Source organism: Epinephelus fuscoguttatus, linkage group LG2 (assembly GCF_011397635.1).
Source record: "Epinephelus fuscoguttatus linkage group LG2, E.fuscoguttatus.final_Chr_v1".
Taxonomy (NCBI): domain Eukaryota; kingdom Metazoa; phylum Chordata; class Actinopteri; order Perciformes; family Serranidae; genus Epinephelus; species Epinephelus fuscoguttatus.
In genome coordinates this window covers 31,468,908-31,484,656 of record NC_064753.1, presented here as the reverse complement: position 1 = coordinate 31,484,656, position 15,749 = coordinate 31,468,908, and the positions used below count along the sequence as shown (strand labels likewise).

The 15,749-nt window shown below is 39.7% G+C and overlaps 1 protein-coding gene across 1 annotated transcript; it reads left to right on the top strand.

Moving 5' to 3' along the window:
* Window positions 1-89: 89 nt before the first annotated feature.
* pkd1l3 (polycystic kidney disease 1-like 3) lies at window positions 90-14,989 on the top strand. The gene is made up of 14 exons (XM_049562601.1): window positions 90-204; window positions 2,139-2,197; window positions 3,257-3,319; window positions 4,175-4,333; window positions 4,421-4,533; window positions 4,667-4,790; window positions 4,880-5,002; window positions 7,066-7,285; window positions 7,526-7,707; window positions 7,832-8,062; window positions 8,680-8,781; window positions 10,077-10,255; window positions 14,553-14,699; window positions 14,860-14,989. The coding sequence occupies exons 1-14, from the start codon at window positions 90-92 to the stop codon at window positions 14,987-14,989; spliced, it is 1,947 nt and encodes a 648-aa protein (XP_049418558.1).
* The last annotated feature ends 760 nt before the right edge of the window (window positions 14,990-15,749 follow it).

The window sequence follows — 15,749 nt, the reverse complement described above, 5'->3', positions numbered from 1 at the left end:
ATGTTCGTTTTGAGTTTGTGCGAGTATCTAAAACTTGGTCCCAAGCCAGGAGTCGCTGTGAAAGGCAAGGAGGGGAGCTCCTTAGGGTGATGAACAGCCAGATTAAAATGTTCCTGAACAACATCACCAGAGAGAAAAGCACCAGCAATTGCACCTGGTGGCTGGGGAAGGGGGTCCACGAGCAGGACCAGGACCCCACCATACGTGAGTAAAACACAAACACACACACACACACACACATACACACTGCTTTCCTTTTACTGGTGTACGTTTTCTTTTAAATTATTAATTGTGTTTTTTACGTGTGATCCTTGAATTGAAGTGTCAATGGCCTTTCTGTCTGTACATGCAGAGTTGTGGAAAGTCATGCTTCTTACTTAGAAATAATATTTATTTATATTTATTCATAAAATACCTCAGATTTACCTCACAAAGCCAGGGTTTCCGACTTTCTTTTGCCCTGAGTAAAGCTGGATTTCATTTGAAATGCTGTAATGCAGTCAAACAAAATCTGACTTTCACTAATTTTTGATATTTTCCCCTGGGGGATATAAATGTTAATTTCATTGTTTTTGTAATTTTTTGAAATATATATATTTTTTATCTAAGAAAATATGGCAAACTTCTTGTCTTAAACAAACAGCACTACAAGAGTTTTGCCAAAATGCAGTATAAAAATCAACAAAATTCTTATGTAAGGCAGAAAATATGTTGGAAATATGTCAGTACAGCATTCACACTTTTAAAGCTGTCAGCACATTTTATATGTAAAGTCCACTTTTTAAATATCTGACACTAGTTATCTTGTGACATGTATTAACTAAACTAAGATGATCTCTGGTACTAAAAATTAGTCCATCAGGAGAAAACTCATTAAAATGAACAACACCGATAACTGATAAACCTGGTCAGGAAAAAATACCAAACAGCTTCCAGCTTCTACAATATGAAAACGTTGGTTTGATATCATTGGATATAAATATGTTTTGGTTTTGCTGGGGGGCGGCACAGTGGTGTGGTGGTTAGCACTGTCGCCTCACAGCAAGAGGATTCCTGGTTCGATTCTGGGTGTGGGAGCCCTTCTGTGCAGAGTTTGCATGTTCTCCCCGTGTCAGCATGGGTTTTCTCAGGGTACGCCAGCTTTCTCCCACAGTCCAAAGACATTCAGGTTAAATGGTGACTCTAAATTAGCTGTAGGTGTGAATGGTTGTCTGTCTCTATGTGTCAGCCCTGTGATAGTCTGGCGACCTGTCCAGGGTGTACCCTGCCTCTCACCCAGTGTCAGCTGGGATAGGCTCCAGCCCCCTGTGACACTCAAGAGGATAAGCGGTTAGAAGATGGATGGATGGATGGTTTTGTTGGTTAGAAAAGGACAAAACAAGGATCTTTAAGACTTTACACTTGGCTCTGGTAACTTGACGTGATGGCATTTTTCAATATCTAATTGATAAGTCTGAAAAATACTTGATAATTGCAGCTGAACTGTTTTTGTCTTTATTGGGTTTCAGCTAACAAACTTGTAACCCAAAGCAGTGTCCCAAACATTACGTTTTCTTAATGCTTTTGTCCCCTTAACAGAAAATGCTGACATTTCAAGGAACAACTGCACATACATGAAGCTTAATCCTCTTCAGCTCGTCCCAACATCTGACTGCAACCAGAGGCGAGGCTTCCTCTGCACCCACAGTATGCATCAACAGCTTCCTACTCACTACTTTGAATTTTGTGTCTTTCCTTGCTTTCTTCCTTCTTTCCTTCTCCTGCATTCATAATAACTAAGAGAAGTTTTTTTATTTCATTATTTGTTTTTTTATACGCAATATATTGTTTATTAAAAGTGTCCTTATTGTTTTAAAGATTTTAGTTCTTCATCAAACACAAAGGTAAGAGAAACATTTCACATTTGAAAGAAGCCGTATAAACATCTTGACTGAGTGTTCATGTTACTTCTGTTCATGTTTTCTCTGCAGTACCGGGCGGCGTTAAGTAATGCAGCCGGATCTCGTAAGTTGGACTGAAACATTATGTATGACATCGTTTCAATCAGCATAAAGAAAGTGAAGAACAACAGACATAAAACTGAATTTGTGCATCTGTTTCTTTTTCTTTCTCTATCTTCAAACACACTTTGATTTCAGGGCACAAAAGGAATGTGAACATGGCTGTGCATGTTGCAGACATTGACAACCTCCTCCTGGTAAGAGACCGTTCGACCCAGAGTTATTATAGTTTTGTATTTTTCACTGGTTGTTATTTTTATTTCACTTTTTTTATGTTGTGTTTTTTTTTTTTGTTTTTTTTTTTAGTTTTAGTTTTCAGGGTGGCTTTGTTTGTTTCAGTTTAGTTTTTATTGTAAAAAAGGTTCATTTTAGTTTCATTTTTATTAGTTTAACTATTAGTTTTAGTTCTTTGTGGGTGGTACTTGTCAGAGGTAAGATTTAAGAAGTTCAGAAACACAAACACAACACTTTGTGAAGACTACTGACTGACAGCCATGTAGACATCCCAGTCTCTGTGAGCATGCACCAATGCCTCCTTTATTTAATTTATTTGTTTTTGTAGGGACAACACACATTAATCAACATTTCTGTAAATGTGCCAGTGTTAGCTTGCCGGCTACTTTTCAACTGCAGCCCTTTGGCAAGATGTTACATACAGACAGCATTAACTACAGCAAACAGAAATTCTTGAGATAGAATAGAGGCCATGCAAAGCAACAAGACGGCATGAAGCACCGACACATACAGTAGCTTAGCATTACATGCAGACATCCAGAGTAGCAATAGAAAGTAAGCATAGATAAAATACAGTAGTCATTATGTAGGTCTTAATAAAATGTTAAAACATGCAGCTACAGGTCACGTGCACTAACACACAAGCTATGCTACACAAAGTTAGCTACTCTGTTGATAAAATATGTATTGCATACATACCCATGCAGAGTTGGCTGCCTGGCAACGAGCAAAGGTTCTTTTCCTCTTCCCTGCTGTGGTGACAAATTTGGCCAAGACTAAAACAAAAGACATTTACTGCATATCTGTATTTTACTTTATTGAGTGCACAATATCTTTTCAGTTTGTTTTCACTTTTTCCAAAGTCTATTTTTCATTTTTATTTTAGTTAATTAAAATGTTTGGGTTTTTTTCCACACCTAGTTTTAGTTTTTAGTTAAGTTTTAGTTAATAACCTTGGTTTGACCATTGAACAGGAAAAGTAGGTACTCAGAAAGTTCATAAATGCTGTTCCTCCGACACAGGGAGCAGATAAAGAGCTACTGCGTATGGAAACGACGATGGGGGAGCCAACAGACGACAGCAGGGTGGGTTCCTTTACTTTGGAAAGTCTGTAGAAAGTATTACTGTAAAACTTCAATTAGTAGCCCAGGCTATCATTTGCTTAAATCACTGAACTCAACAGGCCTATATTTGGGACAGGCGTCTCTAGGGGAAATTTCTTTTACACCAAACTGTTGCTTAGCAAAGATGGAAAATACAATCAAATTGTTTATCTGAACCAGTATGAATATTACTTGTATAATAATTAGACTTCAAATAACATATCATGTGTTATGACACTCGTTTCATGGCACCTGAGGATAACGACACCCGGCATATCGACACAACACCACTTTATCCTGTTAAATCCAAAGGAATATAAATAACTTACTGGGCAATCGAGGAGTGGACACATATTCTGACTTTATGACAACTCAGGAAGAAGGGAGTCACCACTTGTTTTTTTCCCTATGCCGGCAAATTTGAATGACTTACTTCCTCTTCTTTGGTGCTCATGGGTTCAGTAAAATGAAATCAGCCGAGCTAACGATGTGTAGCATCTCCATATTGACAAATGTTTAAAGATTTATATTTGTATGTGCGATCTAAACAGCTAACTAGCTTTATCTCAAGTAAGTAGTCAACAGTCGGGTTTTATACATCCAAAGAACTTCTGTAGAAATGAACTGCTTGGCAACCAGACCAGGTGTCTAATTCAAACAGGCCTTTATTCGTCAAAATGTGCAGCCACACTGGGCCAGTATAAGGGACTGGGCGTTCAATCGGGACTAGGCTTTTAACTGAAGTTTTACAGTACTTTATCGCTGTTACATTAGTCACCTTTTTTATGCTGAGAGCACGTCATGGCATATTTAATGAATATGTTTTCCCTTTCACAGGACAAATTCATTCAGTATTTGTTGGCAGGCACTAAACGTCTGAGTGCACAATATGCTTTGAACAACAACAACACTATCAGTCACATAATCAACTGTAGCACCGGCATCCTCCTTCTGTCAATGAACAAATGCGACATTGAGACTAACCCAAACCCTACGGTAAGTACTGCATTTAGCAATCGTACTCATTTTGTCACATCATGGTTGTTACGGTCAAGTGACGTTGCATTTTTTTCCCCTCTCCAGTCTTTGTTTGAGGAGGTCTTTGAGATCTTTCGCACGGTCTCGATACTCGTGGGTTCAGCAACCTCACAGAGAATTGTCATCAGGCACTCAACAGGCACCATCTATCAGAGCAGGTAGGTATTTTCTGTCAGAGTATCACTCATCAGATATTTCGTCAAACATCTTTGCAACTTGTCTTTCATTTGTAACCATATAAATATGGCAGCAAGCATATTTAAAAACCAAAACTTATTTCCCTCCTTTCAGTCACACACCTGCTGATCTCAGCAATGCCGTGCTGGGCTCAGAGCAAGACGGTGAGTTCATCATACTCCCCTCACTTGCAGCATTTCAGTCTCAGCTTGGAGGCCGCAGCCCAATCATCGCTCAGGTCTGTGTGTGTTTTAACATCACGTGTAAGTGTGTTTGCATCTTTATTGTCACCTGCAGCTTTTTCAACAGAGCTTTTCTCCTCCGTAGATGGCTACGTTCTCAAGGAACCCCCATCCGTCTGATGACAACATCTCGGGAACTCTTTGCAGCCTTTTACTTACCGATGGAGTCTCAGACATAAAGCTGACAAACCTGACAGAGATGATAGAGGTACAGCCAACATGGGAGCTGGGTATTGTGTCATTAGTGCCATAGTGCTAATTTTTTGGGTGTAGGTGGCAAGCAAAGGGGAGGCAAAGGTGACATTTACAGAACACTGTGCATCACATACAGATATTTAACATTATAGTGCCTCCAATGAGCCAGTCAGTGCAGTTTTCAAAATGGCAGAAGTGTGATTGACATGTTACATAAACCAGGACACAGCCAGTAATGGAAAGGTTGGTCAGAGTGACCACACAGAGAGTGAAGCTCCTTGATGGCAGCCAGGGACACCTTGTATATCAGAGCACTAACCTTTCACAGATCAACAGTGGAGTCAGCAGTGACAAGAACCACAAAATAGGAGAACTGACTGTTCCAAATGAAGGACAAAAGGTGGTTAATATAATAATATTACTAAAAATACAAAGAGGAAGAAGTCACAAAGTCCAAAGCTTAAGAAAACCAATTTATATAACTCACAAACATCATATTTTTAAACCTTTATGTCTACAACAAAAAATGTATATTACTAATTAAGTAAATGCTATTAGAGCTACTAGTTATCAAGGTCAGTGTCAACTTCTTTTGAGACAAAGTCAGCATCCTGTTAGCGGTCGCAGGGGGGCTGGAGTCTATCCCAGCTGATATTGGACGAGAGTTGGGGTACACCCTGGACAGGTCACCAGACTATCACAGGGCTGACACATAGAGACAGACAACCATTCACACTCACATTCACACCTACGGACAATTTAGAGTTATCAGTTAACCTGCATGTCTTTGGACTGCTCTGTCTGTTATTTTCGACCCACACATTTTGCATACTGCAGTTTGCTTTTTCTCGACCACCATGTAGTTTCTGTACACATATGAAATAGTGATGGGCAAAGCAGTTCTCTAGATGTGGCTGAATCACTAGAATCAGTTCATTAAAAAGATTTGTTCACCCAATAGTTCAGTGCTTGGCAGGAGGTTCGTCTGCCCTGCGCTGGTGAGTCTCATTACTGGCCAGCGTAACGTTTTAAGTTTGTTTATCTGGAAACTAAGTCTGTTAAAACAATGGGGAGGTATGTGATTGTGTTCATGTGGCTTTACTCCTGGCTACATTAGCCGTTAGCTTGGAGAAAACAGTCCCTATGAAAGTGTATCGCTGAGAAGAAATGATTTGAATCACTCAGGGATCGGGGTTACGTCATTCACTGAGTGATTCGTTCACTGAGTGATTTGTCACGTGGTAGGCAGTCCCTCCCTTCACCCTGGCTGCCTCGCGACTCGCGAGTGATTCATCGTTTGCATGGACTGAATCGGTCCGCGCTCGCTGCTTAGCTCAACTGAACTGAGAAATGAACAAACCAGTTTCAGAAGCGATTCAGTTCAGTACGTTCACTCAACAGATTCGTTTTTTTTAACGATTCGTTCGAAAACGACACAACACTAATATGAAATCATCTTTGGTATCATTTTTTCAGCTGGTAATGTAACGTTAGTTATTCATGGTTCTCTCCAGCAACTTGACTGGATGCTTCAACCAAACAATGTGGATTCTGGGAATCAAGTGTCAATTTGCTGGGAATGAATAGCATTAATGTTATTTACTTCAGAAAATGACTCATGACACATGTCATAAATAACACCCTTTTCAATCTTTGAGGAAGGTCTAAAATAATTTTAAGTCAAAAGAATCAAGTCCAATCGAAGTCACGAGTCATTGGTGTTTTTTTAAATTCAATTGAGGTTGCAAGTCTTTTTTTGATATTGTCAAGTCAATGCTAAAGTCATCAGATTTGTGATGAAAGTCCAAGTCATGTGACTCAAGTCCACACCTCTGGTCCAGAGGAAAATGAAACTCACTTCACCACAGAGCTGACACAGTCTATTTTCATCCTGAATATTGCTGAATCTGCCAACTGTATTGTTTGAAGGAAAAAGACCTTTTCTTAACTGTGCAACTAAAAATCTTTGGTGTGATGTAACATGTGATTTAAGGCTACATTTTTGCTTAACTAAGATATATATCCACAAGTTCAATTTTAATAGTAATCCTAAACTGCTTTCTGTGGTTTCTCCAGATCTATTTGCCTCATCCAAATGCGACAGCACTGACTAACAGCACTGTTACATTGGAGAAAAACACAAAAGCACTAACTCAAATCAACGTCTCAGACCCTAATGTGACCATCTTCCTAAACGTGGAGCCCAGTGCTAATGTGTCATTGGTTCTTAAGCTGTCCGAGGGGTCACCTCCTAACAATACATATTTTGTCAGCACAACCAACTTGAGCCTAACAGGTGAGTGTCACTGCTGCCTGACCTCTGATTTTTAGCCATAGATTTAAGAAATCTATTGTAACACTGTGTAGCAGACAGACCACTGTGATCCAGGTAGGTATAATAACAGCACAAAATAATAATAGACACCATTTTAGCATAAACGTATGTGTTCCCAAGTATGTCATGTATTGTTACATCAGATATATTTGAATTGGTTCTTGGATTATGAAGACATACGTCGGCTGATTTTTGCAACAGATGGCTATCGCTGGATGATAACCCCTGAGATGTTACAGCAGACTCCTGGAGTCTGGTATGTTGACACCAGACTCTTTAATACCACTTGGGAGCCTGGTCTGACGCTGAAGATCACTTCTTTCACAAGCAAGTGCTTATACTGGAACACAGAGAGGGAGATATGGACCACTGATGGCTGCCAGGTGAGTTTATTCACCTGGATAAAGTCTGATGAACGTGGCTTTGTTACGTTCTCTGCATGTACAGTGATGTTCTGGCAGCACCAGCAGTTGCATGTCAGGAAGTGATGTGTTGTCTTTGTCTCAGGTGGGGGACAAAAGCACTCCAGAGCGAACGCAGTGTCTGTGTAACCACCTCACTCTCTTTGGGAGCTCTTTCTTTGTGATGCCAAACCACGTGGACTTATCTCACACAGCTGAGCTGTTCAGCACATTGTCTGAGAACTATGTTGTGCTGGCGCTGTTGTGTGCTTTCTTTGGGCTCTACCTGGTGACTCTGCTGTGGGCCTGCTATGCTGACCGCAGGTCTCGCTCTAAGGTCAGTCTCTCCAAACGGCACTCATAAAAAATGTATTTTCATATTTGTTTTGTTATTAATTAAAGCGTGAGGTTTCAACCGATTGCGTCTTTTAATAAAAGAAGCAATAAAACAGAGTAAAAATACTGTTACAAATCCTGCATTTAAAAGGTCATAGGTATTAACATCAAAATATACTTCAGGTACAAAAAAGTAAATGTACTCATTAGGCCCAGATTTATACAGTATATATCATGTCAGTGGTTCATAACATGAAAGCTTTAATTTGTAAGCATCACTAATGTTGCAGCTGGTAAAGGTGGGGCTAATGTCTTATATCCTGTTGGGTAGATTAATCCATATTAATACATCCTAATTTATTTTTTTGAATATGATAATAATCTCAATCTGCAAAGTAACTAGTAAATCGTGTTGTGAAGTAGATGTAGTCGAGTAAAAAGCACATATTGGCTTCCAGATGTAGTAGAGTAGAAGTATAAAGTATTTTCCTTCTTTTTAACTGGTGTGTATTTTGTTTGGAAAATAAACTCTTAATATTCATCCCACTACCAAAATGCAGCCGTTTCTGCCAACACATTAATATTTACACACCACAATGTTGTCTGTTGAACTATCAGAGGAAGCTGACCCTGCTGGAGGACAACCACCCAGGCGCTCACTACAACTATCTGATCGGTGTCCAAACTGGTCATCGCAAGAACGCTGGGACTACTGCCAATGTAAGTAACCTAATGTCCTCAAACAAGTACAGCCTAATTAACAGTGTCTTATCTTCTTACAGTTGCTAAAATTGGTCAAATTTGTTGCCATATCAAACTACAAACATTATTAATCATAAATAAAGAAGTTTCAACCATAACATGTGATCAGGTTTTGGACCTTGTCCGCTTATGTATCAGGATCTGCTGCAGACTGACTTGGCAGAGATGGCTGCCATCTTGTTTTTACATTTATTAGTGTATTGTGCTCTTACTACCACTAGATGGCACAAAAAAATGTCAATGAACAAGGACAACAGATCTAAGTCAATCAGAATGAAGTGTAAGTTCAAGTAAACCCAAGATGTGATGTCCTTATATGAGGACACAGGGTCTCAGGAGGATATGTTCTGGTTGTGTGCAGATCTGTCCATCTTCTGGAGAAGTATTTTTAAAGTTTTTAGTGAGATGTTTGAAGCCCAATTGGACACTAACCCAGTCTACACACTCTTTGGTTTAACTTTGAAGGAATCCCATGCTATCTTACCAAACAAAGCCTACGTGGTCATAGCTTTTACTACTCTCCTGGCAAGATGCTTGATCCTTTTGAACTGGAAACATCGTGCTCCCTCATGCTTTTCTCATTGGGTCAGAGATATTATGTATTTCTTAAAGCTAGAAAAAATCAAGCAAAAACTCATAAGGTCCTCACAAACCTTTATTAAAATATGGAGACCCTTTTTTGATGTTTTTGATTCACTACAGGAGCCCCTTAAAAAAGAATAAGGTGGTACCTATAGATGTTGTATTATAAAGGTGGCCTGAAATCCTATGGGTGGATGGGCAAGGTGGGAGACATTGAATCAGAGATACAGATTTCAGTTTGTCAACATATATGATGAATGGTGTTTTTTTATAGTCATGGGAGGAATGGATGACTTGACGTCAAATATACATGTTTTGTTTCTTTTTTTTTGTGGGATAAAGACTTTGAAAATCAATAAAACATATTCACAAATTCCCCACCAACACCTGAATGTATCAGAATACAGAGAGGTAATAACTGAAATTCAATACAATGAATGATTTGTTTTCATAAAAATACTCATATAAATAGAATGACTAAATGTTTACCGTTGCAGATTACCTAGCATATACTAGTCTTTTTAAAAGAAACTGAAATGATTGAAAAGCCTTGAATGAAATGCTATACTGGTTACTCTGACACTACAGTGTGGTGCTTTCCACAGTCTTGGTTCAGGTCACTGATGTGTGAAACCAGTGCTGTTATATGTGCCCTTTGTGCTGTCCTATAGGTGACAGTGAAGCTGATTGGCTCACAGGGCGAGAGTGACACACACAACCTCACAGATCCTGACAAGCCTGTCTTTGAGAGAGGAGCTGTCGATATGTTCGTGTTGGCCACACCCTTCCCACTGGGCGAAGTGCGAAACCTCAGGCTGCAGCACGACAATTCTGGAGGTCATCCGTCATGGTACTGGAGAAGCAATTTATACATTTAGTGCTACTCCAGATCAGAGCAGGGGTGCTTCAGTGCTTGGATAATTGGTTAGTGTCACTGTGAGGACATAAGCAGGGTTGTTAGAGCTGTGTACAGGTAGTGTTTATTGCCTCGTCTTGGCTTCTCACAGTGACACTTTGAAATGTCAGGCCTTTGTCGTCACGTAGCACTACCTTGTTATCATTTCTCATTAGAGACCACTCCCAGCAGGCTGTTCACATGCATGCACACACACTTTGGGGAAGAACAGCTGTAGTCTAATAAGAGGGGTTATAAAGAATCACACAAAATGCTTTGAGCAATATACAGCACTGGTCTTCCAATAAGACTACCAATGCAGCATCAGAGGTTGCTGCTATCTTTAATATTGGCAGTAAATCTTCAAAGAAACTTCAAAGTAAAATACGCAACACACAAATATGGGTGACGAATGAGGTAGCAGTGTGCTATAGGACTGTCTATGTCATATAACACTCAAGAGAAAAAAACGCATGTGCTCTTGAAGATAAGGGTCAGCACGTGGGAAGAAAAGGTACTCATGCGTGGAGCAGGAACAGATGCACTTGAATTAAGTTAAAAAGCCTTTATTTGAGTAACATGGCTACATTAATACACAGACCGGTTTCAACCCAAAGGTCTTCATCAGGGTGTAAAAGGGTGGACAGGAGTCAAGCAAAACATTTTATAAGCTTGATAGGGGGTGTCACCCAATCCTGATTAATAAGTGAATGCAGGTGGGGAACAGCAATGGCTCACAATGAGAGGCCATTTTGAAGGTGACACACCTCCACAAGTGTTCAGAGAAAAAAAAACATCCTGCACTAAAACGAGAAATTACTAAACAAACATTAAAATTACATACATCATATAAAAATACAATCCATTGCTTAAGTTTTATCTGTACAGAAACATATAACAGAAAAAGAAAATAGGAAAAAAAGGTCAAATATGGGTACATATACAGTACAGGCCAAAAGTTTGGACACACCTTCTCATTCAATGCGTTTTCTTTATTTTCATGACTATTTACATTGTAGATTCTCACTGAAGGCATCAAAACTATGAATGAACACATGTGGAGTTATGTACTTAACAAAAAAAGGTGAAATAACTGAAAACATGTTTTATATTCTAGTTTCTTCAAAATAACCACCCTTTGCTCTGATTACTGCTTTGCACACTCTTGGCATTCTCTCCATGAGCTTCAAGAGGTAGTCACCTGAAATGGTTTCCACTTCACAGGTGTGCCTTATCAGGGTTAATTAGTGGAATTTCTTGCTTTATCAATGGGGTTGGGACCATCAGTTGTGTTGTGCAGAAGTCAGGTTAATACACAGCCGACAGCCCTATTGGACAACTGTTAAAATTCATATTATGGCAAGAACCGATCAGCTAACTAAAGAAAAACGAGTGGCCATCATTACTTTAAGAAATGAAGGTCAGTCAGTCCGGAAAATTGCAAAAACTTTAAATGTGTCCCCAAGTGGAGTCGCAAAAACCATCAAGCGCTACAACGAAACTGGCACACATGGAAAGGAAGACCAAGAGTCACCTCTGCTTCTGAGGATAAGTTCATCCGAGTCACCAGCCTCAGAAATCGCAAGTTAACAGCAGCTCAGATCAGAGACCAGATGAATGCCACACAGAGTTCTAGCAGCAGACCCATCTCTAGAACAACTGTTAAGAGGAGACTGCGAATCAGGCCTTCATGGTCAAATAGCTGCTAGGAAACCACTGCTAAGGAGAGGCAACAAGCAGAAGAGATTTGTTTGGGCCAAGAAACACAAGGAATGGACATTAGACCAGTGGAAATCTGTGCTTTGGTCTGATGAGTCCAAATGTGAGCTCTTTAGTTCCAACCGCCGTGTCTTTGTGAGACGCAGAAAAGGTGAATGGATGGATTCCACATGCCTGGTTCCCACTGTGAAGCATGGAGGAGGAGGTGTGATGGTGTGGGGGTGTTTTGCTGGTGACACTGTTGGGGATTTATTCAAAATTGAAGGCACACTGAACCAGCATGGCTACCACAGCATCCTGCAGCGACATGCCATCCTATCCGGTTTGCGTTTAGTTGGACGATCATTTATTTTTCAACAGGACAATGACCCCAAACACACCTCCAGGCTGTGTAAGGGCTATTTGACCAAGAAGGAGAGTGATGGAGTGCCTCGGCAGATGACCTGGCCTCCACAGTCACCGGACCTGAACCCAATCGAGATGGTTTGGGGTGAGCTGGACCGCAGAGTGAAGGCAAAGGGGCCAACAAGTGCTAAACACCTCTGGGAACTCCTTCAAGACTGTTGGAAAACCATTTCAGGTGACTACCTCTTGAAGCTCATGGAGAGAATGCCAAGAGTGTGCAAAGCAGTAATCAGAGCAAAGGGTGGCTATTTTGAAGAAACTAGAATATAAAACATGTTTTCAGTTATTTCACCTTTTTTTGTTAAGTACATAACTCCACATGTGTTCATTCATAGTTTTGATGCCTTCAGTGAGAATCTACAATGTAAATAGTCATGAAAATAAAGAAAACGCATTGAATGAGAAGGTGTGTCCAAACTTTTGGCCTGTACTGTATATATATATGATATATATACAAATATGGATATAGAATCCTCTTCTTTTGATGCTTCCCTTTGCAGACTTGCCTAGGGTATGGAGTTAGATTTGTGTCTTTATTACATGCGAGAAAATAAACGATATGAGAGAAAAAAAAATGTTTGAGACTAAAAAAAGTTTTGAGAGAAAGTATTTTGTCATAGAATATAAAAAGTTAATAATTTGAAATTTAAAAAATGATTTCTGAGGAAAAAAAACTCTCTCTCAAAAAACTTTTTTTTTTTTACTCTCATTCTCATTCTCAATCATTCATCATCTGTGTCATCCTCTTACCCAAACATTGGAGTCTCCACTCCCAAATAACGCAACGCATCTATGTCAGTGAATTGACCATGGTGGATTAATGATTCAGTTGAATTCGACTCCCAAGACAATCCTCACCCAGCTGTCAATTCGATTGAGACTGGCCAACAGGAACGTGGCCCTGCCCATGACATTATTTTCACAGCGAAAGCAAAACGACATGACAGCAGAGAAGAAAAATGTTTTGAGAGAAACAATTTCTTTTGAGAGAAAATGTTTTCACACTGATAGCAAAAAAAAAAAAAATATTTGTTTTTTGAGAGAGAGGTTTTTTTTCTCGGAAATCATTTTTTAAATCTCAGAAAAAAAAATTTTATATTCTATGGCAAAATACTTTCTCTCAAAACTTTTTTTAGTCTCCAATATTATTATTTTTTGCTATCAGCGTGAAAACTTTTTCTCTCAAATATTTTTTTTCTCTCATTTTTTTCTCTCATTTTTTTCTCTCTCTCATATCATTTATTTTCTCGCATGTAATAAAGACACAAATCTAACTCCATACTAGCGTAGCTTAAAGGAACAGTGTGTAAGATTATTGGGGATTTAGTGGCATCTAGTGGTGAGGATTGTAGATTGTAACCAGCTAAAACTTTAGGATTAGGATTCCAACAATGTTTACTGTTCAGGTGTTTTAGGATTTACCGGGAGCCAAAGTATCCGCAGAGGTCTCTCCTTCACCGAAACCAACCGACCAGGTGATTAAAAATGTTTAAAGCACTGATTATTAATATACGTTACAAATCAGTGTTTCTCTGACGCTGTCCGGCTCATCAAGACGCGCCACTATCTCAGCACCTGCTAATGTTTGCTCACCTTTTTTCTCTGATATCGTTAGATCCAGACTTTCAGGAGGTTTTTACAGGGAGCCGAATTATCCACATTATCCACATCCTCCTAAAAACAAACAGATTCTGTGATTTAAACTGGTAAAAATACTGAAAAAAATCAGTGTTTTACTGGCGCTACTCATTGCAGAGGGGGTGCTAGTTACAGTGATCGAGAAAAAACAAAAAAACGGGAATGGCCCTGACTAGAGCCAGTGTTTGGTTTGTCTGTATTGGGCTGCAGTAGAAACATGGCGGTGCAGCATGGCAGACTTTATGGACATGGACCTGCTCCCTTATGTAGATACAAACAGCTTATGATAAGGTAAAATGCAGTTCTTACTTTTAGGTGATGATACATTAACAAAAACACACTTATTATATCATATTCCATTTCTGCCAATATATGCCCCTAAATCCCACACACTGGACCTTTAAATATTATCTAACATTTGCATTTCTCACATAAACAGCCTGTGTGGTAAATGTATAATTGTTGTTTTATGATTTCCCCTTATAAAAAGGTATATAAACAAGGTGACCATACAAGACCTCCAAACACGACACGTGTTTCACTTCTTCTGTGACTGCTGGCTGAGTGCCGACCGTGGAGACAACATGACCAAGAAAACCTTCAATGCTGCAAAGAACAACGAGATTGCCAGCTTCAGGTCAGAACCACGTTACACTGCTGGAATAAAGTCAGCTCTGGAGGAAGTGTCATGATGGGTCTCTGTTTTTCTCTGCCAGGAATATTTTCCAGAGCAGAACATCGACTGGCTTTAGGGATGAACACATCTGGGTATCCATCGTGGATCCTCCCTCACGCAGTCCGTTCACACGTGCCCAGAGGGTCTCTTGCTGCATGAGCCTGCTCCTCTGCACCATGGCCATCAACATCGCCTTCTGGAACATTCCTGTAGATGAGGACTCACCAGTGCTCTTCCAGTTTGGTGACTGATTTTAGCTGTTAGTTAGATGAAGAGCAATTTTAATTCACAGAGAGAAAGCTAATCTTTGTTAGATTTATCAGTGCTGTTGCTGGTTCACAGGCATCTGAAGATGTTTCTAGAATAAAAGGTCACTTACACAACAAGCCCACGGATTTTTTAAGAAAGTTACGATACTGATCATAAAACTGAGCAAACATCTAAAATGTAATATAATGAGCTGTTTTCTTTAGGTCTCAAAGTTTTGGAGAAAGGTCAAAGGGTAGGAGTCAAGACGTGAGCTGGAGCAGAGGGCGTAATGTGAGAACTAAGTTAATTGGCTGCCTGTTGTCTCATTTTTTATTTTCTTCAGCACCTCTGCTTCCATATGTGTACCCGAAACATTTCTAAGTGTGGAGGTGTCAGCACAGGCCCACAGCAATAACTGAATATGTGTGGGATGAGGGACTAAAGCAGCTTTCACAAACTTTTGAGTACTGCTGACTCTTGTTTTGAGTTAAGGCTCCAGGAATAGCCTCAGGCTTTAAAGGCAATTTTTGTAGTGGCTAAACTGTAGAATCACAATGTCTGGGTCTTTCATGTGATGCCAGAGACTTACATTGTGAAGGAGATGTCTGTTTACCAGTGGATACATTTTTGAGCGTCCCTACTCCCAAGAATTTCACGATCAAAATTTGGTCTATTTGGTTATTTTGAAAATCAAGAGGAGCCCCCCCCCCCCTTTTTTTTTTTTACCCTTATTTGACTTAGCAGAATGCTAAACCAGAGGTT

Coding starts and splice junctions, on each gene's coding strand:
- pkd1l3 (XM_049562601.1), top strand. CDS start 90: ATGAACAGCCAGATTAAAATGTTCCTGAACAACATCACCAGAGAGAAA. Junction 205..2,138: donor GGACCAGGACCCCACCATAC/GTGAGTAAAACA, acceptor CTTTGATTTCAG/GGCACAAAAGGAATGTGAAC. Junction 4,534..4,666: donor GGCACCATCTATCAGAGCAG/GTAGGTATTTTC, acceptor CCCTCCTTTCAG/TCACACACCTGCTGATCTCA.